General features: G+C 38.7%; 2 protein-coding genes across 5 annotated transcripts in view; one reads left to right on the plus strand and one right to left on the minus strand.

Moving 5' to 3' along the window:
• Window positions 1–1,139: 1,139 nt before the first annotated feature.
• On the plus strand, window positions 1,140–16,136 carry FAM162A (family with sequence similarity 162 member A). 3 transcript variants are annotated; one of them, XM_063294634.1, is made up of 6 exons: window positions 1,140–1,241; window positions 1,462–1,596; window positions 10,565–10,700; window positions 13,325–13,433; window positions 15,178–15,220; window positions 15,704–16,136. In XM_063294634.1, the coding sequence occupies exons 1-5, from the start codon at window positions 1,196–1,198 to the stop codon at window positions 15,208–15,210; spliced, it is 459 nt and encodes a 152-aa protein (XP_063150704.1). In that variant the 5' UTR covers window positions 1,140–1,195; the 3' UTR covers window positions 15,211–15,220; window positions 15,704–16,136. The 3 variants fall into 3 exon arrangements, with proteins under 3 accessions (XP_063150704.1, XP_063150702.1, XP_063150703.1); XM_063294632.1 differs by lacking the exon at window positions 15,178–15,220 and having other exon boundaries at window positions 1,141–1,241; XM_063294633.1 differs by lacking the exon at window positions 15,178–15,220 and having other exon boundaries at window positions 1,141–1,241; window positions 10,598–10,700.
• KPNA1 (karyopherin subunit alpha 1) overlaps window positions 15,908–23,407 on the minus strand; it is a 60,831-nt gene continuing 53,331 nt past the window's right edge. For both annotated transcript variants that reach the window (XM_063294630.1, XM_063294631.1), the window contains exons 13-14: window positions 23,016–23,194; window positions 15,908–22,121 (exon numbers count right to left, since the gene is read on the minus strand). In XM_063294630.1, the coding sequence (XP_063150700.1) occupies window positions 21,934–22,121; window positions 23,016–23,194 (367 nt within the window). In that variant the 3' untranslated portion in view covers window positions 15,908–21,933. The remainder of the gene's footprint in view (window positions 22,122–23,015; window positions 23,195–23,407) is intronic.

Genomic DNA, 23,407 nt, shown 5'->3' on the forward strand with positions numbered 1-23,407 from the left:
TGTCTAAGAGGGACGCGGTGGCTCTGCGGGTTAAACCGCTGAGCTGCCGATCGGAAGGTCGGCGGTTCGAAACCGCGCAGCGGGGTGAGCTCCCGTTGCTAGTCCCAGCTCCTGCTCACCTAGCAGTTCGAAAACATGCAAATGTGAGTAGATCAATAGGTACCGCTTCGGCGGGAAGGTAACAGCGTTCTGTGTCGTCATGCTGGCCACATGACCCGGAAGTGTCTATGACAACGCCGGCTCCAAGGCTTAGAAACGGAGATGAGCACCGCCCCCTAGAGTCGGACACGACTGGACTTTACGTCAAGGGAAACCTTTACCTTTACCTTTACCTGTCTAAGGTCTTAAGCCTGGCTTTCTCATGGGCTGGGGACAAGATGACAGTATTATCTTTGTGGGTATGGCAGAAATAAGATGCTGCCAGGGCATGTTTGTACTGTATTTAGATGCAAGGGAAGATGGGCCCTGTGATTCTATATGAAGGAAAAAATGACCATAGAGACCAAATGTTTACTGATGAGGCAGGCATTTAAGGCCATCATCAGATTCTTGTGTTATGGATAATATAAAGGGCTATAAGGGGGCCTTGTCCAGTCTAGGACTGCCGTGCCTGTAAGAAGAGCTGTAATTCTGGTTGATTACTTATTTGTATGGACTATCATTGCAATCCCAGATTTGTTATTGGTGCCTTCAGACCAGACTAGGACCATCATTCTAGTCTCACTAAAAGCGAGGGTATGTGTCAGGGGCCATTCTTCCAGTGTGCCACTGTTATTCCACATATATTTTACCATTTCCAATGAAAGAATCTGAAAACTTAGATATTTTTACCAGAATATATTGGCATCATATTAAAGAAAATATGAATTAACATTAGGAAACCCCCAGAAAGAACAATGAAAATTATTTCCACCCCTGCAACAGAACATATTTCAATCATATTAAGGTTAACATAAAAATAGTTCCTAAAGTAATGAAGTGAACAGCAGAAATCCGTATTATCCCAGGGAGTAATCCCACCCTCTCTGCGCCCCTCTCGCTTTATCTGCAATTGGCGCTGGCTCCACTAGTCGGCCTCAGCCACCCAACCTTGCCCGCTTGGCAAGAGGCGAGCGGTTCCGCCAAGCCTGTGCCCGAAGAAGAGAGCTGGAACAGGAGAGAGGAAGGGCCGGAAACCGAAAGTCGGGCCGCGGAAATGCAGGGTCGGATCGCGACTATGTCTGAGCTTCCGCTGGCTGTTGGTGGGTGCTTCTGCTGGCTGCAGGGCAGCTTTCAGGTCTCCCCCCCCACAAAAAAACCGGGCTCCTTCCTTTCCGCTCAGTCTCGTGAACTTTCTCCGAGCAACCACCTCTCCAGTTCTTTCCCGGGCTAGAGGAATCGGAAGTCAAGCGGTGGGTTACTTCTTTCGTTCGTTTCTCGGTTTGTTTTTTTTTTAAATAAGGCTGTTTCTTTTTCCCCCAGGCAAAATTGTCAGGAGGCTGGACAAGCGCGTTTTTTCGGTTCCACGCGCCACTAAAAGACCGTATTCGGTAACTAATAGGCTGTGTTGCAAGACTGAGAAGGCCGGTGAAAAGGAGCCATATTTCAAAGATTCAGGTAAAGCGGAGCCTTCATAATTTCTAGACGATTCCTGTTTATGCTTCGTTGGAAGCAGGTCACATGGTGTAGATTTATGCCCGAAATTGCGTTTTCGAAGAGTTGGAGGGTTTGATTTATTTATTTGTGAGATGTATATCCTGCATTTCCGGGAATTCGTGGATCCTAGTTCTACTAAGATCTGTGTCATAACTGAATTTGGTTTTGATTATGCTTTTAACTTGGGAAAAAATGAGAAAATATTATGGGCTTAAGGAGTATGAATGGAGAAGTTGACACATCTGTGGGTTCACACCTTACGCTAAACCAAAATGTGATTTGCTTGTGTTTCTTAGTATGTTATGTGAACTCCTTTGGGGGGAGATGGGTGGTGGCAAAATTTGATAGATAGATAAACTCAACCATGTTAGCAAACCATGGTTTTTATAGCTTGTGTTGTGTCAACCCAGGTGACTGTGGTTTATTCAGTGCAGGTTAGATGGATGATGGGTTGTTTTTGGATGAACACAGCCAGTATATGGCTTCATTGTGTGCCCCACTCCCATTAGTTTCAAAACTGTTATACGTAGAAGGAAAAACTCCAATTTTAAGAAGTTGTATATATGTACCAAACTCCCATGCCCAAACCATTCAGAGCAAATGTTTAACTTGGTCCTTAGAAGAAAATTGACAGGTATATCACAAGAGCCAGTTTGGTGTAGTGGTTAAGGTACCAGGCTACAAACTGGGAGACCGGGAGTTCTAGTCCCACTTTAGGCACGAAGCCAGCTGGGTGACCTTGGGCCAGTCCCTCTCCCTCAGGCTGAGGAAGCAGGCAAGGGCAAACCACTTCTGAAATCTTGCCAAGAAAACTGCCGGAACTTGTCCAGGAAGTCACCAGGAGTCAAGATTGACTTGAAGTCGTTCCCTTTTTCTTTTCTTTTTTGTTTTGTATCATAAGGAATTCATATTCAAGAAATACATGGAGACAGGCACTATCTTAAATATTGTATGGTAATGACAAAAGTTGACAAATGAAGATAGGGATATCAAACCAAGATATTGAATATACCTGAAACTTGGTGGAATGGAGTGAACCAGATATATAGTCATCCCTGGATATAGCTTTTGTAAAAAGGCAGGGAAGGATATTCTGGGAATGACATCACTCTTTTTGGGAAAGAGGGTGTAGTTAATTTAGAAACGAGGTACTTTCCTTGTTGAATTACTGTATCATTCCCTTGACTGAAGTATTTGGAAATATCAAGGAGGAGAAAGTGTTCTATTAATAGCTGATAAGAAGGGGCCAGTTAGGCCATAGAGTCTAACCCTTTGCTCATTGTGTAAATCCAAATTAAACATCCTGATAGATGAATACGTCCCTGCTTGAACACATCCAGTGAAGGGGAACACTACATCACTGGGTAATTGATTCCACTGTTGAATTGCTCTGTTAGAAAGCAGTCAGAATCTTCCTTTTGATAGCTTAAATCCATTGTCTCCTGTGCTCTAGTGCAATAAAGAATAGATGTAGCCTTCTCTCTGTGACATCACTTCAAGTATCTGAAACACATTCCCATGCAGTTTTTTCTTCTCAAGACTAGAATAGAATAGAATAACTTTATTGATTAGTCAAATGACCATATCAGAAGGTTGGGCATCAGCCACTATAAAATATAAAATATGATACCATAAAACAGCTAAAAACAGTAAAATTAGCTAGAATGTACTATGGTGAGATAAAATACGATAAAATACAGTAGGATAAAATAGGGATAAAATTGTAAGATAAAAATGCAGAATGTGATAAAACAAGTGATAAAATACAGAAACAATGTGAGTTTAAATGAATTCGTCACCTTTACATGCCACCCCAATGTGTTCTATAAATTGTGTTCTCAGTTGGACAGCCCTAACTATAAACTTAACAGTTCTATTGACCACATACATATTTGTGCCCTGGAGGAAGTAACGTAGTCTTTTGTTACGATCCCAGTATGTGGTTCTGTCAATTAGTGTCTGAAGGTACTGAGCCCTTGCTGGGGCATATAGTTGGCAGTTAAATAGGACATGTGCAATGTCTTCTACTTCGGGTGCTCCACAAATACATGTCCTCTCAAGGTAAGGCACTTGGTGGAATTGTCTGTATTTGACCATAGAATCTAGCTGTTCAAATCTTGCTCTAGTAAGAGCTATCCTATGGTACTGCATCAGACCCATTGTCAGGTACTTTTCTATTTGAAAGGACAGTTTATTCTTGGCCAGCCATTTCAACGACCTATTATGTGCAAGTGACTCAATGTCTGTTTGGGCATTAACATCCAAGACTCTTTGTTTGAATATTGCCTTGGCCTGGTCTCCTGCTGAAAGTAAGTATTGTGATGAAAAGCCAAGGAATGCAATAGTTTGGAGGAGTTGGTTGATCCATGTGGAGGGTTGAGGTGTGCCCATCTATTCTTCAAGGCACATTTTTGGTAGTCTATTGTGTTCCATTGGGAGAATCCTCCACCAGTAGCTGAAGACTTTGGTTACTGATAGACTGTAAATGGAATGGGTGCCTGTTTCAGCTCTTACTGCTGCTGCAGGTGTATTCCTGTTGGTCCCCAGAATAGTTCTTAAGAAGCTTGCTTGATTTTGTTCAAGTAAGGAGGGTTCTCGAGACTAAAACGTTTCCAGTTCCTACCATCTCTCTTTGTAAATTTTAGGTTCTAGTCCCTCATCATCCTTGTTGTCCTTTGAATGTGTTCCATTTTGTTTGAATCCTTCTTAAAGTATGATGCACAAAACTGAAAACAATAGTCCAGATGAGGTCAGACCAATGTGGAATAATTGAGAGATACTACTTCTTGTGATTTGCAATCTGTACTTCTGTTGATGCAGCCTAAAATTGCATTTGCTTTTTTGCAGCTACATCCCACTATTGACTCATATTCAGTTTGTAATTATCCCACTTTTCCAATAGTTTCTTCACAAGTTCTGTTATCAAGCCAGGTATCCTTCATCATCTACAGTATCTGTGCGTTTGATTCCTCTTTCCTGAGTGCATCACTTTGCATTTAGTGGTCTATATTTCATTCTTTCATTTTCAGGTTTCTCAAGTGGTTATTTCTTAAGAGGTTATTTCTCAAGTGGTTATTGTTTGAAATTTATTTGTTCTGCCGTTCCATCCACTTTTGTGTCATTTGCAAATTTGATAAGCATTCCTTTCACCTCTTCAGCCACCTCATTAATAAGAATGTTAAGTACGGTACAGCACCAGGACCAAAGTCTGATGAGGAATCCTCAATGAGCATTTGAGTTATGACTTTGAAGCCAGCTACATATTCCCTTAATTGTCATGCCATTCCACCATTGCTTAGCTAGTTGAATAATCAGAATGTCATGATGTACGGCATTTCTTCAATTTATTAAGGAAGTTTATTAAGGAAGTTAGTCAATCAAAAAACGAGATAAGGGGCAGGCAGTGTATGTGCTTTTTGATTTTTATTATAGTAGACAGAAATGTATAGAATAGTAGTAGGAAGGGAATAATTAAGTGTTATCTTTTGAAGGGAAGTTGTTTAGGTGGTTTATATGATTTTTTTTAATTTGTTATTTTAAAATAAGGGGAGGGAGTAACTGTACTTAGTGATTTTTATAATGTGCCAAAGTGGAATGATTTATAGAAATAATGTGGTTTTGGTTTAATATAGAGTAAGAGATTATGGAAAATTTTTGTATATCCTTGCTGTTAAAAGTCGGAAGTCACATCTTTCTGTAATTTTGAAAAAAAATTCTCTTGTGTTTTCACACCTTTTTAGTTTTTTTTTGTCTTTTTTGTCTTTTTTCCTTTTTTTGTAGTTTTTTGTTTTTTTGGAGCTTTTATCTTTGTCTTGAAACTTAATAAAATTCTTATAAAGAAACAAGATAAGGTTAATCTGACAAGTCTTGACTTTTTGACAAATCTGTATTGACATGTGGATGATGACTGCTTGCTTCAAGGTGTTTACAGATCGATCACTTTATGATTTGGTCTAGAATCTTCTCAGGTATTGATGACAGATTGACTGGTGTGTAGTTTTATACAGGATAGATGCCTGTTCTGATCACAATAAATTTCTAGATGCTCTCAAATGATTTTGCTCTGGAATAATGATTATAACAATTCAGAAGTTATTTTGGACTTAATCATAAGTGGCAAGTTGGTTCTCTGTGTTGATTATTTTCACTGGATTCAGTGACCCATGTTATTGAATTTGTTTTCAAATATAAATTATGTTTATATGGAAATTGCTAAGGCAATTCAGTAGAGCAGCCTTTCTCAACCTTTTGACCCTGAAGGAACCCTTGAAATACTTTTCAGGCCAAGGGGAACCCCTGCACATTCAGGCTCAAATATAGGCCAGAAGTTACAAAATTAATTTTATTCGTTTCATGTGTAGGCCTCTATATATGCACTAACAGTGTTCTTAAACTTACCTCTTTAATGTGAAGTTGCCTGAATTTGAAATAATTTTTTAAATAAATTGTGATGACCCAGGGAACCCCTAGTGACCTCTTGTGGAACCCTAGGGTGCCACGGAAACCTGGTTGAGAAACCCTGCAGTAGAGTAACAGTTCAAGTGAGAATTGTTAGTCTTTATAATGCAGAGTTACTTATGATAGCCTAGATATTTGTTTGACTATGACTGATGGGTGCAGTTACTAGATAGTTAAAGGCCTACAGTACTGTGTTCTTTGAAGTCAGTAGACTGATCTTTTCAGGGGTAAGTGAGATAGTAAAAAGCTTTACCTGCATCATGGAAATCCAAAAGAGAATGCAAACTTGATTAAAACACCCTTCCAGCTTTAGCCATAAAGTTGGGCCCAACAAAAAGGAGCTGTTCGAACCAAGCTATCTGTGCCCATTTAATTTTGCAGATGGTGACTCAGCAAGCTCAAATCTTTTCATGCTTTGTCTTTGACACCAGCTGGACATTTAAACAAACAAACGAACAGGAAGTGACAGCCAACTAGCCTTCACAAAGGAGGCATGAATGCTGTAAAAGATGGCTGCTTCCTAACAGTCACCCAAAATCTTGATGGCCTCTCAAACTGGGAATGGGGAAGTGAAGGGAAGGTAGCAGCTGGTTGGGTCTCCCATGGGCTTAACATTTTTTGCAAGCCATGTTTTCTTCACATTTAGCAAGCCACAATTAGTATGTGAAGCTTCCTGAAACCAGGCTTTCTGCTTTAAAAGGGGATAGCCACTGAGAACACTCGAGACACTGATTATTAAATGAGTAATTAAAGTTTCTCTGTAGAGGTAGCTCAAGGGTATTTTTAGAGTTTGTGAGTATATGGAAGCACGGCATTGTTTACTGGGCCTCTAGTGGCACTTTTGCCAGTTCTGCTGTTGCGTCAAATGGAACTGCACCGGAACTGTGTGCTGCTTTTTTGGTAGGAATCAGAACAGTGGACGTGGCTGAGTATTCAGATATAATGGTTAGAGTGACATGCTGAGTTTTTCATCTGCCACTGTGCTGATGATACAACAGCGCTTGCTGCATTCTTCTTCTGAGAGATCTGCCTGCTATTCTGAAAAACCATATGCTTGTGATCACAGCACTGAGCATTGATTCCCCAGCTGTTTTGAACTCATAAATGTATCTTTGCTGGTTGGAAATACTAGTGGCCTAAGCAAGGATACTGAGCTATTTGTAATTTTTTCTTTTGAGCCCTATTACTACTTTTGGGGATATCCGTTCCCTTTTCCTTGTATATCGTGGGTCTATGCTAGTTCTTTATGAAATATTTGATCACTAAATTCCACCTTGCTAAAAAAGATGTATTCTCTCAGTTGCACAAAGCATGCAGAGTGAGTGGATTTAAATTGTAAGCTCTGCAGAATTTGTGTTTTCTGGCTGGATTGACAATGAATTTACTGTGAAAATTACAAATGTGTACTTACAGGAAGGAATTTGGTCATACCTTGGTGATTAATGGTTGCAGCAAAAATTACTGACTATACGATTGGCTCAAGTTTTCAAAATGTTGGTTTCATAAAGTTTGAGGAACGTAAGCTTTCCCCCTTACTGCATAATAAGTATGTAGTGCAATGGGATTCACGGAATTGCTTCTCCTAACTCCATGTTTATTTGGCAGTAAGACTTTCTTCTAGGGAAGTACACAGAGGTGGTAGTTGCAGTGTAAATCCATTTCAGATGCCTGATTATGCTTCATTCTTTTTTCTCAAACTAGCAGTTGTAATATTAGCAGATATGCTACTGCTATTTTACACAGGCTTCACCTTCAGAGGAGTTAGCAGGTTTGTTATTTTGATATCTAATATTTTATTGTGTTTTGTATCCAAAAAGCATATACATGATCACCCTCCCCTGTATTTTCACACTCTTCACAGCAGGTTAGATTAGGTTTAGAGAATGTGTTGTTCTCGGACTAGCTAATGAGCTTTCTGCTGACTGGGGTTTTGTATCCAGCTTAACTAAATGCAAAACCATGGTATTCCCTGTGATACTGTATAGAAGCAAAAGTTGGATTTTGAAGAAGCAGAAGAAGAGTATTGACACTTTTGAACTTTGGTGTTGGAGAAGATTCTGGGGTACCATGGACAGCCAAGAAAACAAGTCAACCCAGAGTTCTTACTTGAGGCACAAACGACCAGGTCAAATTATCCTACTTCAGACACATTACGTGAAGATCCAGCTCTCTGGAAAAGGCTCTAATGTTGGAAAAGATGGAAGAAAAGAGAAGAAGAGGACAACCAGCAGCAAGGGGGATGGACTCAGTTACAGTGCTATGCACTGTTGTAAGAGCTGAAGGATCAGGTTAGGGACAGGTTGTTATGGAGAAAATTTATCTATGTGGTCCAAGAGTGGACAATGATTTGATGGCACATAATCAATAAATACGAAGTTTATCATTCTAACCACTCTACTAAACTGGCTATTCTATGCCTACCTTTTGCTGTTATGTTTCATGAATAAGTCGCTTGCCCATCTAAGGCTCTTCAAGGAGAACATAACTTGCTTTCTATTCCTTTCAACCAGTAATTGTGCCATACTTAGCAGAGTGAGGTATCCTTTCTATGTTTCAGGTATATTTTTGATTCAGATGAAACCACTCTTTCACACTGAGGATAGATTTGTAGGATAGCGGGGGTTTTCAGTAATAGGGACAGCTTTCTGTACCATGCTTGGAGTGCACTGTTTTTACCTTTTGTGAAACTTGGTGCAGCCGTCATTTATTGTCATTACTAATTCATGAGATTCCACAGATACACAATCTATACAAATATATTGTTTATAGCAGTTTATGATGCAGATATGGCAGAAGAATCAATATTGTGCCTGTCATCACAGATGCTATGCAGTATATGCCCATTAGATCAGTATCCCACTTTCTACAAAATAAATTGTGTCCAAACCAGCTTCTGATAGATGGAATAATAATATAAAATACTTATGAATATATATGAGCAGTCAGTAACAATTCATTTCAACAAGTATTTCAAAAATATTTCCATAAAATCTCCATAAATATATTACTGAACTGTTGAGCCAGAACCCCTATGTATTAAAATGCAAACATATAAAAGTATAATCAGTATCAGTCACCCCAGTAATAGGACTTGCCAGATATTCAACATGCTGGTTTGACAGTACGATTCAGGTTACAGCCCATACTGCATCCAAGCAGTATCTCGCATAGGCAGTCTTAGATACCATGCCTGTCCCCTGTCTGGTACCAGGGCCTTATCCAGAGTCTATTATTTCTTCCTTAATTTAGTGTCATTCTCTAATAGCAATCAGAATTGTTTGTCTTCTTTCTCTACCATGTTCAAATATCAGCCATCTGCTTGGGAGTCATGAGCTATGAAATTAATTTTAAAGATGAATAGAGGGGAGGAAAGCCTGTCTGTCTTTGGGTAAAATTATTGGAAAGGCCCTAACTATGTGTATTTAAGAAGCCTGTGTGACATTCATTTGGGGAACTTGTTTTGTTCTCCCAGGCCTAATGGTATCTCCCAAAGGACCTCTTTTCTTGGCCAAGCAGGAATCTGACAAATTCTCCAAATATCACATCACATCACATCACATCTCTTCAGTTAAAACTGGTTAATTGGGTTTTACTGTGTTGCATTTTTGCCTTCAATATGGTCTGATTCACTTTTTAAAAGACCTTATGGTAACAGATTAGACTTAAAGACAAATAAATACTGCTAACCTTGTCTACTGTTTCTTTCACCTCTAATTATTTTATTATAATATATTCCAAGTCATTCTCCACCTGAAATCATTGAATCTCTGAGGATGTCCAGGGAGCACAGTGGTGATGTGCAAAACATTTTAAATTTGAACTCAAAGCAACCTGTTTTAAGTTTGATGCAATTGTTTCATTGAAATGTTACAATCATTTGGAAGTGCTTCATGCTGTTCCAAATTTTTACAGAGCTGTAGACCTTTGGATTTTCATACCTCCCTCTCTGAGATTCTGACTTCAGATTCTGTTCCTGGGCTGCTGCTATGAAAATACCCTTTGACCTCTAATGTCAGGAGAGAACAAGGGAGGGAGGAATAACGGCAGGACATGTGTGGATTGAGGGACACCTGGGAGTCACAGAAGTGAAATGTGTCTACCTCTGCTGCAACATGGGAATGAATGCCAGTTGTGCAGCAGCTCTACTTTAAATTCATCCTCATTCCCAGAAGAGGAAGGAAGGAGCCCAGCTGGGTTTTGGATTCTTTGAGGCTTTCAGAATCAGAAACCTATACCAAAAAGGATAGGCTTGCTCAGCCAGATGATGATCAGTAGGGAACCCTTCCAATCTGTACTCTAAGCAGTTTGCTGTGGGCACAGAGGCTTCTCTTTGTGGTCGACTGAAAACTCTTTAGCTGTTGAAATGTGTCTGTAAAGTATGTTATCCGTACAAAAGACGATTACCATAGGGCTCCTTGGCTGTGCTGTTAGAGGACAATTCTGACGCTGCCTTTTGTCCTTGGGTTTTCAGGTGATGCATTTTCTTCTCTCGTTTCTCCTGCAGATGCCCCCTCTCCATTCAGACACAACGTTACTGAATGGGATAAGAAACTGTTGCTGTGGTCAGGCCGTTTCAAGAAAGAAGAAGATATACCTAAGCACGTTTCGTAAGTTCAGTTTTCACTATCCCTTAAAAATGCTTGTTGCTGAGACCAGTTGTTGTGAGAAGATACATGTTTTTCATGTGGTGAAAAGGCAGATCTTGACAGGGAGCCTCTTGTCAATGCAAGAGTGGCAGCCTGTGGTCCACGTGCTGCTTTCTTGGAAGTTCTGGTGCAGCTTCTTGTAGTCACCATTGGAATTGCTGTCGGTTGAGCCAATTTACCCCATCTATAATGCAGTTGATAACTGGCTGCCTAGTGCAGGGTCGTCTCCCGAGACAAACATTAAAAGGTGTACGCGGTGCTTTAAAACAGTGGTGCCTCAAAATTTCAGTTCAAATCATCCCAGACCAGAAATTGACCCAGTTACAGCAAGTTGTTTCTGTTTCCTCTTTCAATAAGCACGCAGAAGAGTGTTTCTCAAACTTTCTGCAATTGTGGACCGCTAAATAATGTTTGGAGAATGTGGAGACAGCCCAAATGTTCCTTTCCTTTAGATTTGAAATATATTCAGTACTCTTTTTAAAATCAAAGCTAAATTTATTTTATGGTTTAACAATAAACAGTGTTTAACTTATTCAATTTTACTCTTATATGTATTTATGAAATGTATGAAACAATCCTTAGACTTCTACTCAGAAATTGTAAAAACCTGCTGCCACTTTCACTTCAGTAAATCTCCTCTAAGCATAGCTAAACCTAAATCCATTTGCTTAGTCCAAGGCAGAAGCTGTTAAGGTAACAGATGCAAAAGAAGTTTGTAGAAACAAAATGAGAATACACGCAACACCAACAAGAGCAAGGAGATTGCCAATTGCTGTACCTTGTGTTAGCCAATTGACAAAATTGTTTTCTTTGGGCAGAAATGATCTTACATGATCACATGTTAAGGATTTGCAGCATATATAGGTATGTTCAACAAATTAAACTTCTAATGATGAAAATATTTTTTGAGTATTGAGTATGTATACACCAGCCATTCCTGCTCTGATGCTTTTCAGTTGAGTTGGGACTGTAGCTTCCAGAACTTGCATCCAGGACTGACTTTAGAATTATAGAATATCAGTAGAGCAACTTTCCAGATGAAGATATCTCCCAACAAGTATCTATCTAATTGCTGTTTGAATGCACCCAGCAAAGGGAAATCCATTACCTCTACAGGCAGTCAGTCCCTGTCTATTTATCATCAGGAGACTTCCCCGAGCATTCGGTCATAATCTGCCCTAAGATGATTTTTCTGTAACCTGCAGTCTGGACAGTAAATAATGATCTTTGTCTATGAAATACTCCATCAAGAAGTAGAAGAGTATTATCATATCCTCAGTGATCTCTCTTTCTCAAGATTACAAGGCAACATCCATTTCCCTCAATCTCTCTTTATAGGACTACTCTTCCCTCTACCTGTTCCAATTTGTTTGAATCCTGAAGTACTGTTTGTCCAAAGCTTGACACAGAACTCTAGGTGTAGTCTGACAAATGTAGAATAGAACAGAATTATTACTTCCCATGATTTGGAAACTATAGTTTACTGATATTGTCTAGAGCCACATCCATGCTTAAGTAGTTTCTTTATGAGGAACTGCCATAAGGTTTTGTCTGTTTAGTTCAGATAGAGACATGTATAAAATGTAACAGATGCTTATAAAATATGGCCTCTGGGATATCCAGTCAAATTGATTTGCATCTGTTTCAGGCCTAAGGCTGAATACTAATTTGAAATTATGATATTGGTAGCTATTGGTAGACAACTGGCTTAAATGGTGGCTTTAAACAACGAAAAATATAAATTTGATGAGAATAAGTTCTATCAGTAGCTAAATGGAATGTCTTGTTCAGAGGCCATATTTGCCTGATTATCTGCAGAAATACTCTTGGAGAAAGCTGGTTGGTCACTATTAGGAGGCTGAGCTAAAGCGTGATTGTAGGTACGATTCAGGTAAGCTCTATCAGCTTTTCCCAGACTGGGCTCCCTCCAGATGTTTGGACTCCCTCAGTCAGCATGAGCAATGAGAATTCTGACTGCTGAGAATTCTGGAATTTGAAGCTCATACAGCTGGCACACATTCAGATTGGAGAAAGCTGCCCTCTCTTAACTTTTGTAGTACAAACCCACATACCTTTGACTTTTCACTGCCATTGTTAGTCAGGCAAATTTGCTATTTCATCTTTTCTTAAAAGACTGTGTAGGAAATTGCAAACATTTTACTGTAGTTAATAGCAAGTATGATTGCTTTTTGGTGATTCATTTGTGGAGTCTCTTCAAATGTATTGTTTTAGACTCATATCAGTATCCAGAAGACACAACTAGAAGTCTTAAAATTGCAAGAGATAATCCATCAGGTAGATTTGATTATTTTTCCCTGTTGGAAGATTGGCAATGCTGTGTAAGCACCTAGGTTCTGATCTCTCTCTCTCTCTAATTTGTATGGCCACCCATCTCACAAATGTGACTCCGGGCAATGCACGATAAAAACAGAACAATTAAAAATAAAAGTTTTAAACCATTAAACAATTAAAAACTAAATGTAAACTAAAACCATGAAAGAGTTGCCTTCAAGATCTTACATGCAATATAGCCATTTCACTGGCTCCCTATTTCCATGGGATAACACTGTGTTTGCTTTTTAAAGGGCGAAGATGATGAGTGCGTCAAGGAGCAAGATTCGTGTGAAGGTTGCCTACTTTGCAATGGCTTTCCTGCTTCTGGGCTTCGTATCTGCAATTTTTGTAGGGAAAAGGGTCAGTACAAAATTGTTACGGGGTTGAAAGCGAGAACAAAACTGTTAATGGATTATCCATTATTCAAATATATTTCAAAGCTCATTGAAAATACTGTGGAGAAGGTCTCTCCCTGATGGTTGACAAAAGTATAACACAACAGTGTGACTTCCCCAGCCCCTGCCAGTCAATCTGCAACTGTCCTATGGGACTGTATTCTTTTCTGCCTTTTGTTTAAACATCTTCCCTGGAGTAGGAAACACTTAGGTTGTGCTAGCCAATCAATCAAGCATCTGTCATCAACAATACCCACCGAGGCTCTTTGGTGCTCTCCTCTTCCTTATATACATCATAACAGTGACTTCATGATTGGCTGCAAAATTACCTTTATTAATGTCATTGTATCCCATCATTTCTGCAAAGAACTCCAGGCCACATACATTTTTTTAATCCTATATTGATTCTTTGAGGAGATTGATTTGAGATCACAAGTTGATGTGAGTTCTGTTTGATGTATGTTTTAACACTAGTACTATATTTAGGCACACAAGCTGCTCAGAATTGGTTTGCAGTTGACATCGCATATAAGCCTAATAAATAAATACATCAAATACACACTCCATTAATTTTACCTTCAGTCTCCCCTAATCCTAGTCTGACACCCTGACTCTGCACTATGTGTTCATTCACTATGCCAGAAGGTGCCTTTTGGAGGAAATTGCTTTTTTGTCATAGAAGAATTTAACTTGGAAGGGGCAGGACTGAGTTCTTGCCAAGAAACTATTTGCTGTCATTGCTCCATAGCTAGGTATTATGTTTGAGACATACTACATGAACACACAGGACTGATCTGATGAAACAAGATTCTGTTTCTTCTCCAGAGACGGGAAGGCTTTCCCCAGGGAGAATTGAGAGTGACTTTGTCCCAAGTGCTGAAGATATTGGAACTTTCTGTATATTCATCTGGAATTAGACCTATATTAAAAGGTCATTAAGTTGTGGATCAATTTTAAAACCATAAGTGAACGTTCAAGCACAAAGGTTTCTGCTGAGAGAGTAGGGATGAGCTCTATCCCTACCCTAGACCAGGGACCTTTTATCAGGTGTATTGACAACAGAAAGCCTTTCTCTTAGGAAAGCTTGGATTTTTCATAATTTCTGTCTTTTGGTTAATTAGTTGCTCTCTTTTAGATCCAACATGTTCTTCTGAACTTGTGCACTTTGGAATTACAAAAAATGTAATATAGATTCCAGAGAGGGAGACTGGGTTCCCAACAGATGCCATATTGTTTTGAACACTAGTGGGTTGTTTTTTGAAGTGGTGGTGTGTGGATGTTGAAAGTCAGGTATTTTGTTGTATGAGTTATTAATAACCTTTTTATTGGCTAGATGTACAGAATCACCAGCCTTACCACTTACTTGCTCTATTCACAGAACTATGGGTAGAAGAATGTCCTCATCTATAAAGAGGGTGAAGATGCAAGTATTGATCTTAAACTAGGCCTTGTTGCATTCTCCACTCTGTATTTCCAGTCTTGTCTGCCAGTATTGTTACATCAGCCCAGAGTCCTTTATAGTCATATTGGTCTGCTCAGCATTATTCCTCCAAAACAAAATTTTGCTTTTTTTACTATAGGGTATCTAGGAGAAATCCCATGTGAGGGGACTATTAGATTAGATGAAAACATTTAGCCCAACATATTTGAGCATGTAGGAGCAACCCAGTAAAACATAGGCCACTCTTCTTACCTCTCTTTTGTTGCAGATTTCAGGCTTGTGGATTTTTTTTCCCCCTTAGAACAATGAATGTAAGTGGAAAAAATGTGGCACTCAAGAGAGAGGAAATATTTATTTATTCGATTTCTATAGCCGCTCTGAGTCACTTGCTGAGAAGGGTGGCTATAGAAATCGAATGAATGAATGAACAAATAAATAAATAAATAAATAAAAATATTTGTTGTACTTCCTTGAGCCATAGACTGATGTGATCTGAATAAGGCCTGTAGCTTAAAAAAATATACTTCTGGCTTATTTTAGGAAGCAGTTATTTTTTTGCTCTTGCTACTGCTCAGTAAAAATCTGAAATGTTTGCTGATTAACTCTATGTTATTTAGTAATCTAACTGAATATCCGTATCAGTCTTCTGTCTACTCCTGTCTTAGTGGTGTTTTAAGAATTATAGATGATAAATGAGCATTATTACTACAGCATCTATTTGCCAATATTTCCATGTAGAAATAATGACATGATTAACAGTCTCTTACTTTGCATGTATGGTCATTCTGCTGCAGGACGGTCAAAAATATAAAGCTCTGCGGACTCAGTATACAGACGGAATAGTTGAGCAGATAGAAGAGGCTGCTGAAAGTGCTTCTGCCAAGCCATAATCAAAATGAAGATTAGATCTGTTGGTGTAGGAAGCTGCTTTTCACCACGAAATGGAAGAGCAACCTGAGAAACATTCTTTTTCATTTTTTTCCATGTTCCCCCCCCCACAAAAAAAGAACATATAATTTAATGGTAATTCTAAAACTCTCATCCTTTCTGATGGAAGACTCCATTTCTGACTAAAACAAAAGCACCTTTTGGTTTTGAAAGGCTAAATCTATACCTCAGAATGTTCTTTTAAATCCTGGATGCTGGATATATATTAAAAATCTATGTAACCTGTTAAATACACCCTACTTTTAACAATTAATGGATCTATCCAAGATACTGAATTCATCTGGACTGGGTAACAACATGTGCATGAATGGTAAAACAATTCATAGTTATTCACACTTATCTGATCCTACCCGTAAACCTTAAAGAAACAGTAAACAGACACTTGCCTTGTTAGTATACCCCCAAGTTGTATCTCTTTTTTTATGCAAGTCTTCATAATTGTCACTGCCTAGTGTAAGGATTGTATCCTAAGAAGTTCTTTCTAGTCTCTGGCATCTTTTCCATTTCGTGAAATAACCGTCATATGTGATTTAGTTTCAAGAAGAAACCTGAATACTGAAATGACATAAACCTAAGAAATGGAGAATCATTTCCTGACATTTGAAGAAATACACGGTATTTAATGAACAAAATAATCTAACAGCAGCTATCCAGAAGCTTCCTAGAAACCCAGAATATGAAAGCCTAAAGAAATTATACAGCATGCTTTTACTTGCTTCCTGATACTGCTCATGTCCAACATTATGTATTTCAAGTGGGCACTCATTTTAGTTATCAAATGGACATTTGAAAAGATGAAAAAGGCTGCATTTTAAAAAAATAAACATCCATTCTGAACTGCTACTAAAGTTTAGTATCAATTTCATCTAAGTATTAAATTAGATGGTATTGTTATTTTTTTTAACTGGTAACAGCACTGAATCTTAATCAACCTTGCAGTTATACCATGTACAATGTCGGTGCCGAACCAGCTCTGTCTGATAGTTCTGAAAGTATAGCTGACAATAAAGGCAAACAAAGCAGGTAGCATCAGTTGGAAAGGTCACATTTTGGGTTTTTTATAATGAAGGGTAGGTGGGGAGATGCACTATGGCAAGAATGGAGATGAGAGAAGCTGGATATTCAAAATAGTCGTGTTTTGAGCAACTGTCTTAATGTTAAAAGAAAGTTGGCCATACCCAATACAGTTTCTAATTCCATGGAATGTCTTATGGAATAGCATGAGGAATCACATCCAAATGCCAAGATGTGCCTACGCGTGGGACAGAGAATGGACACCAATGGAGGTGAATTCCTATCTGTGAGATTCAAGACAAACACATTTCAGAGTTATACAGTAGCAGAACATAGACCCTTCAGGACTCCAAGGATTTACAACAAGTGACTGCTCATGAATCAAGAACGGCAAAGCTTTATGACTTTTACAGTGGGCAGCCTTGCTCCTAAGGAAACTGGGGATCAGCATGCATGTTACAGCATTGTTTAGCAATACATAGTTTGTGTTATAGTGGAAGGAAGGTGACATTTGTCACTTTTTAGGTGGACATCTATGAAGTGCTCATTCCAGTAAGATTGCTTCACAAATTTTCCTGTGAGTAGACAAATGGGGGGGAGGAGGGGATATGTTAAAAGCATTCTCACAAAATGACTTCCATCATGGGTATGACCAATCACAGAGGAGAAAATGGGATGGCAAAGATAACATCTGTAGTTAGTTCATCTTTTTTTAATGGACAATTTGGGGGTACATCCCAAAAAGCCCTCTGCTGTAGCCACTTGCTTTTTTCCACTGCAAAAAAGCCTACGGGTCTTATGTGGGCTGGAGCATACCAATTTCTAGTTTTGTTGAAGGAATCTTTAAAAATGAAGTCAGATGGTCAGGGAACATGGCTGACAATGGGGCTACCTACTGGTACCTTAGTATCTGCGGATAGCAGGTTGCCTACCTTGCTGTTTCAGTGAAGATGCAATTCAGAATGATGAGATCCCAAATACAATACATAGAAGAGATGCTTAAAAGTTTGAAAATCAAACCATTAAATTAAAATAAAATTAAATGCAGGAAAGACTAAGAAGGGAACCATAAAATGGAAAAAAAAAAAAAGATGCATCTCAGCTTTTCATAAGTGATCAAAGGAGAACTGAGTGGAGCAATTCCTTTGTGAGTTCCATTAATGGAAACATATAGGCTTTACTAAAATCTCTTCTAGTGTGCTTTGTCCAGCACAGAATCCATATCTATGGGGCACAAAAAGGCCACAAAGAATTTAATGATTCTCTACAATAACCAGATCACAGCTGGATACTCTTGGCAACCTATGCTTAAATTCTCTGCTTCCTGTATTGTGCTTAATAATGGTATATAGATAATGCATCTCATAAGGCAACATCCAAGTTCTTAACCTGCAGGACAGTAACTGTTTTTACTTAGGATTTAGTTCAGGAGGACAAGATGACATTTCACTAGGATACACAAGATCTGTCTCTTCCTGATTGCAGAGAGATTTTATCTGCTAATTGCCAACAACTTGGCAGAAGAGCCCATTTTCCTTAGGGGGCTGTCCCTACAAAGCAATGATGCTAACCAGAGCTCTGTCAGTCCATGCATGCCTAGCAATGGCATTCTAGCAACTGGACAGCAACTTGAAATTCAAACTCTTTTTATTCTACTTGATATTTCCCCAGAAATTATGACTGACAGAGATCACCTCATCTGCATTAAAAGCTGAATTAAAATCCCCTGAAGTGTCCTAACCTGCTCTTACATTTTTTGGGATTTGTCAGTGATGTTTTCCTAAAAAAATCACAAATTTTTCTTAAGACAAAAAGGGAACATTTATATGAAAAACAATTCCTCACTTGAATAATACTGATTACATTCTGTAGTTTTTGCCAAGCATACTAGCAGAACCAGGCCTAGTTCCATCTTGCTCTCTAGCTGTCAGTGGCCATAATAGTCAGAAATAATAGTCCAAGGTAGAGTAATAGAAGAGTGATAGACTTAATTTTTGAGACTGGCCCTGAATTCACAAAGTGATGACAAACTATAGGCTATCATAGGAGGAAACGAATAGTCCCTCCTTCCACATTTATTTTCCTTCTCTCTTCTGACCTAGCTTGGAACCATTTTTAGGGAAAAAAATATCTGGTACAGTTTTCCAGTAATTTAAGTGAATATGCAAATTTTAAAGGTCCAGCTTGTAAGGCCATATTTTTATTTCAACATTCTTTTGGCTGTGAAGGCCACTCCTCTGAAGAAGCAGGAGTCCTTGCATACTACCAAAGATTTTGTGGCTATAAGTATGGATATGTAGACAGGATACTAAATCCAGTGTTGGCTGTTCCTGTTACCTACACAAAAGTTTTATGAGCACTTCAAAGCAGCAGATCTTTCCAAGCTTCCTTTTTTTTGTTTTTTGGAATCACTTTAAGACAACATAACAATTACAGTCCTCATTCAGATTCCATTCAATCCACTCAGTGCACACCTGGTAGGTATAGACACCTATTCAGGAGTTGATCTCCTCTCTCTATGCCACATAAAAACAACAAACAAAAGAACTACCTTCAGCAGGCTACATAACTAGTCACATTTTATAGCCTCGGCTATCTAAAATATTTCAATTATACAACTCTGGACTGTACAATCTATTTCTACATTTTACCTATATGGTATAGTAACAAAAAGATCTAATTAGCTCTTCCATAAACACATACACACTCCATTTCATTCATTTGAATATATGATTTAATTCACCCTTTTAAAGAGATAACTGTCATTATTTACTAGAAGAAACACCAATGCACCATTATTGTTCTAGGAGCTTCAGAGAAAAACTTCCAGTGTGAAGTTTGTGTAAATATACATATATACATACACATTAGCAATTGTCCCAGAAGAGTGTGTATGTGCATGTACAAGCTAGGTATGCACACGCTTAGTATTGGTATATATGATACATTTCAGTATCACATACACACTTCATTGAAGCTGGTTTACAAAATAAGTAGCTCCTCTCTCTAGAACAACTATGCAATAAAGTACATGATTTAAAGCAAATTGTATAGAAATGGCATGTAGTCAGTAATTTACCCTTTAAAAAACCCAGCCACAAAAAAATCCCTGTGGAAATGAAACAATTTTTTCTTTCATCAGTGTTCCTACCATCCTTTAAGAAAGAAAAATGATTATGTGATATATTGTTAGATTGCTCATTTACCTTTAAACTGCAAACGTCATATTGTCTGCTTTCCTATGTGTAACACATTCTTTTCCCCATCTGCACTTCTGGTGTCAAAAATGGGGATCTCTTCCCAAAGCAATCCTAGCCAATCAGGAATCATGTAGACAGCAAGCACGATTGTCACATCATCATGGAGTCAAACTTGTTATGTACTAACAACAATTAGCATGAGCCCATAAATTCCTTCTCACCTGGGGCCCAACAATCTGGACAATCAACAAAATGGACAATTAGTTTATTGCAAAATGTACCATCCTAGTTACCTTAGCTCTACTTTTAAAATCCTAAATTCAAACAATATTGAAATTCAACTGACACTTGTAACCTATGGTGCATCTTCAGCATAAGAGTGCTGTACTGAATATAGTAATTTGGATTGTGTAGGCTGCTGAAGAACAGACATCAATGGGAGCTAGGTGGGATACAGGTCATAGATTAGATCAGACCTTGTAAAAGCTTGACAAAGTAGATATATTGTGGGTGATGTTAGTTTTCTTTAGTGAATTGTAAACGAAGGACATGTGTTTAGAAAGTTAAATTGAATGAAAATGCCACTTAATTCATTCACAGGACAACACCCCTGAAATAATTGTATTATCCTATCAAGATCAGAGGACATAAAAGGTAGGAGAAGATCAAAGCAACTGGCATTCATTTCCAAGGCCTTAAACCCAAGCTTACTGGAAATCCCCAACCTCTGTCTTATCCAAAGGGTATTCTTCAAGGAAATAGAACCTCTCAGCTGCTACAGACACTGGAGTACTACTTTTTCATTGGAGATAGCTGGATTGAAAACTAAATGAAATGTGCAAGTTAAGAGTGTTAAACGGCTGAAGTGCTTATAGTTTAACTGTGAAACAGATTATTACTTGGGTGTGTTGGAGTCTATTATACAGGGGAGGTGGTTTCTGGTATTTTTAATGAAGCTACTAATAACCAACCTGTCTTTGATTTGATTTAGAAACTAGTTTGTGAAAGCAGATGCAAATCAGGAATCCAGGGTCCTTGCATCAATAGTTTAGAATATTAAGCACATACAATACAGCTTTGATGAAGCTGTACAAAGAATCAAGTTGGGATTTTTCATCACCATGCTAGTGAGGACGTGAAAGTATGCTTTAGGCGAGAGTGCTAACTTAGGCTGTGGTAGACAGATTTTCTCTGTTGATGGCACAACATAGGACATCTTAAAGAAAGTGCTATCTTTTTAACAGAAGGATGGGCTGATTCCCTGTCTGCATGGAAGAAAGTGAGCAACTCCAAGTCCTATGCAGTCAAAATGGGAGTGCTGAAATCGGCTTGCTGACAATTAACAATATTCCTAGAGCCTGGAGAAAGGTATTCATAGGTTGCAGGGAACAGGATAATTCTAACCATATATGCATATAAATTAACAGGAACCCAGGCTGCCGCACAGAAGAATTCTGAGTGAGCATTAAATATTTCTCTTAAATTCATTGAATGAGGCAGGCACCTAAAGGAATGCGTGGGAAGGAAGAGTCTCTCAAAAGTCTCTGTAGACAGTAAAGAAGGCTCCATAGGGAAATGCTGTCCTCGTTTTGAAAATCTAGGGTTACACCATTTCAGTGCATATGCAGGAAAATAGGAAAAATCAGGAAAAATGGTATCTTTACAGAAGTGCGCCAGTTCTGAACAATGGGCCCAGTATTTAAGATAAGCCCTTACCAAAGTGGCATCCTACAACTAAGAGCCAAATATTTTTCCAGTTGTGTTTAAGGTAGTGTGTGTGCAAAGCAAGCAAATTAGCTCACACATTTATGGTAAATGAGACCACTCAGAGCTCTACATGAAGACTGGCAGACAGGAGCACTTCAGAGCTGGAAACCTTCCATGGGAGCCTCACACTGCTGGAAGATGTACTGTTGCTGGCCAATATCTACTTGTGGGGCAATGTTGCTGTCTTCTTCTTCTGTCCCAAAGTAATGCTCAATCAGGTCAAAGGCCTTTTGATATATTTCTTGGTTCTCGTGACTTTGCAGGAATTCAATCTTATCCAGGCCTGCAAGAAAGGACAGAACTTCCCTCAAATTTTGAACATGAAGATATAGTTGCTCTCTTTTATCCTTTCCCCTAACACAGAAACTGAACTAACAGACAGCCAGAACTCACTCATTCTTATGCAAACTGTAAAGAAGACTAGCTGGGCACTATTCAACATGCTATAGGTCCCACTGGTGCTAAAGCTGGCTGATCCTTTTCAGTGTTCCCTTTACTATCTTAGAACCTGCAGATGCCAGTTAGGCAGCAGAGAATGCAGTATACAAATAATTAAATATTCTTCAAATCTCTCAGTGCTACAGTTAAAAAAAAAAGGGATTAGATGTTTAAGTTCTACCCAATGTAGCAAGTACATCTTGAAGACTAACTGCAAGATATGGTTCCCATGTCTGGGTTATACGACTAAGGACTAGAGAGTTCTCAAATCTTGTTCTTATTCTGAAAACAAAAAGCACATTTACATTTGTACTAAACCTTTTTCTGACAATACACAAAGATTATTTGAAATGGAACACAGGAGGCAACCAAAAGGAAGAATATTTATAGCAAAGCTGAAGGCAAAGAGGTTTATAATAACTGCTTTAGACAGGGACTAAAAGAATAGACACATTGCACTGACATTCAGATTAAACAATGGGAAATAAAGCAAAGACCAATCTACTGGATATTACTATTATTACATTTTATCCTGCCTTTTTTAACATACATACATACATACTGTACATAGATGTCAACTCAAGGCAGCAAATGTACTTAATACTCCTGCCTATTTTCCCCACTGTGAGGTGTGTTGGGCCGAGAGAGAGTAACCAGCCCAAAGTCACCCAGCCGGCTTTTGTGCCAAAGGGAGACCCAGGGCGAGCTCAGTCTTTGGGGTTCTAGCTATCACCCTTACCGTAGGCTTCCTCAATGAGTGCACAGTATGGATTAATGCCAGTGCCACTTCTTCTTGCTTCTTGCTCACCCAGCCTCAGGATGTTTTCAAGTCCATTAAGTGCTACCTGCACAATCTTTGAATCCATCACAGTAAGGAGATCACAGAGTGGTTTGATGCAACCAAGTTCTACTAGATATCTGAAAACCATACCAATTGGAATCAAGTCACCCAGAGGATTTTTTTGGTCAAGTTGCACAGCATGGTTATATCACTTAAAAGCACAGATAGCTTTGAAAGGTAAAATTAATATGGCTCAAATGTCAAAAGTTTGGTGTACCTAAGGAAGATTTACTGAGAAAAATAATCAATTTTCTCTGGGTAAGTATTCAGTCAGTAGTAATATAAAGAAT

Source organism: Candoia aspera, chromosome 2 (genome assembly GCF_035149785.1).
Source record: "Candoia aspera isolate rCanAsp1 chromosome 2, rCanAsp1.hap2, whole genome shotgun sequence".
Lineage (NCBI taxonomy): Eukaryota > Metazoa > Chordata > Lepidosauria > Squamata > Boidae > Candoia > Candoia aspera.

Excerpts from the sequence above, each read along its gene's own strand:
- FAM162A (XM_063294632.1), top strand. The coding sequence starts at position 1,196 with ATGCAGGGTCGGATCGCGACTATGTCTGAGCTTCCGCTGGCTGTTG. Across the intron at positions 1,597-10,564 it reads GCCATATTTCAAAGATTCAG|GTGATGCATTTTCTTCTCTC; the intron begins GTAAAGCGGAGC and ends TTGGGTTTTCAG. Across the intron at positions 13,434-15,703 it reads CAATTTTTGTAGGGAAAAGG|GACGGTCAAAAATATAAAGC; the intron begins GTCAGTACAAAA and ends ATTCTGCTGCAG.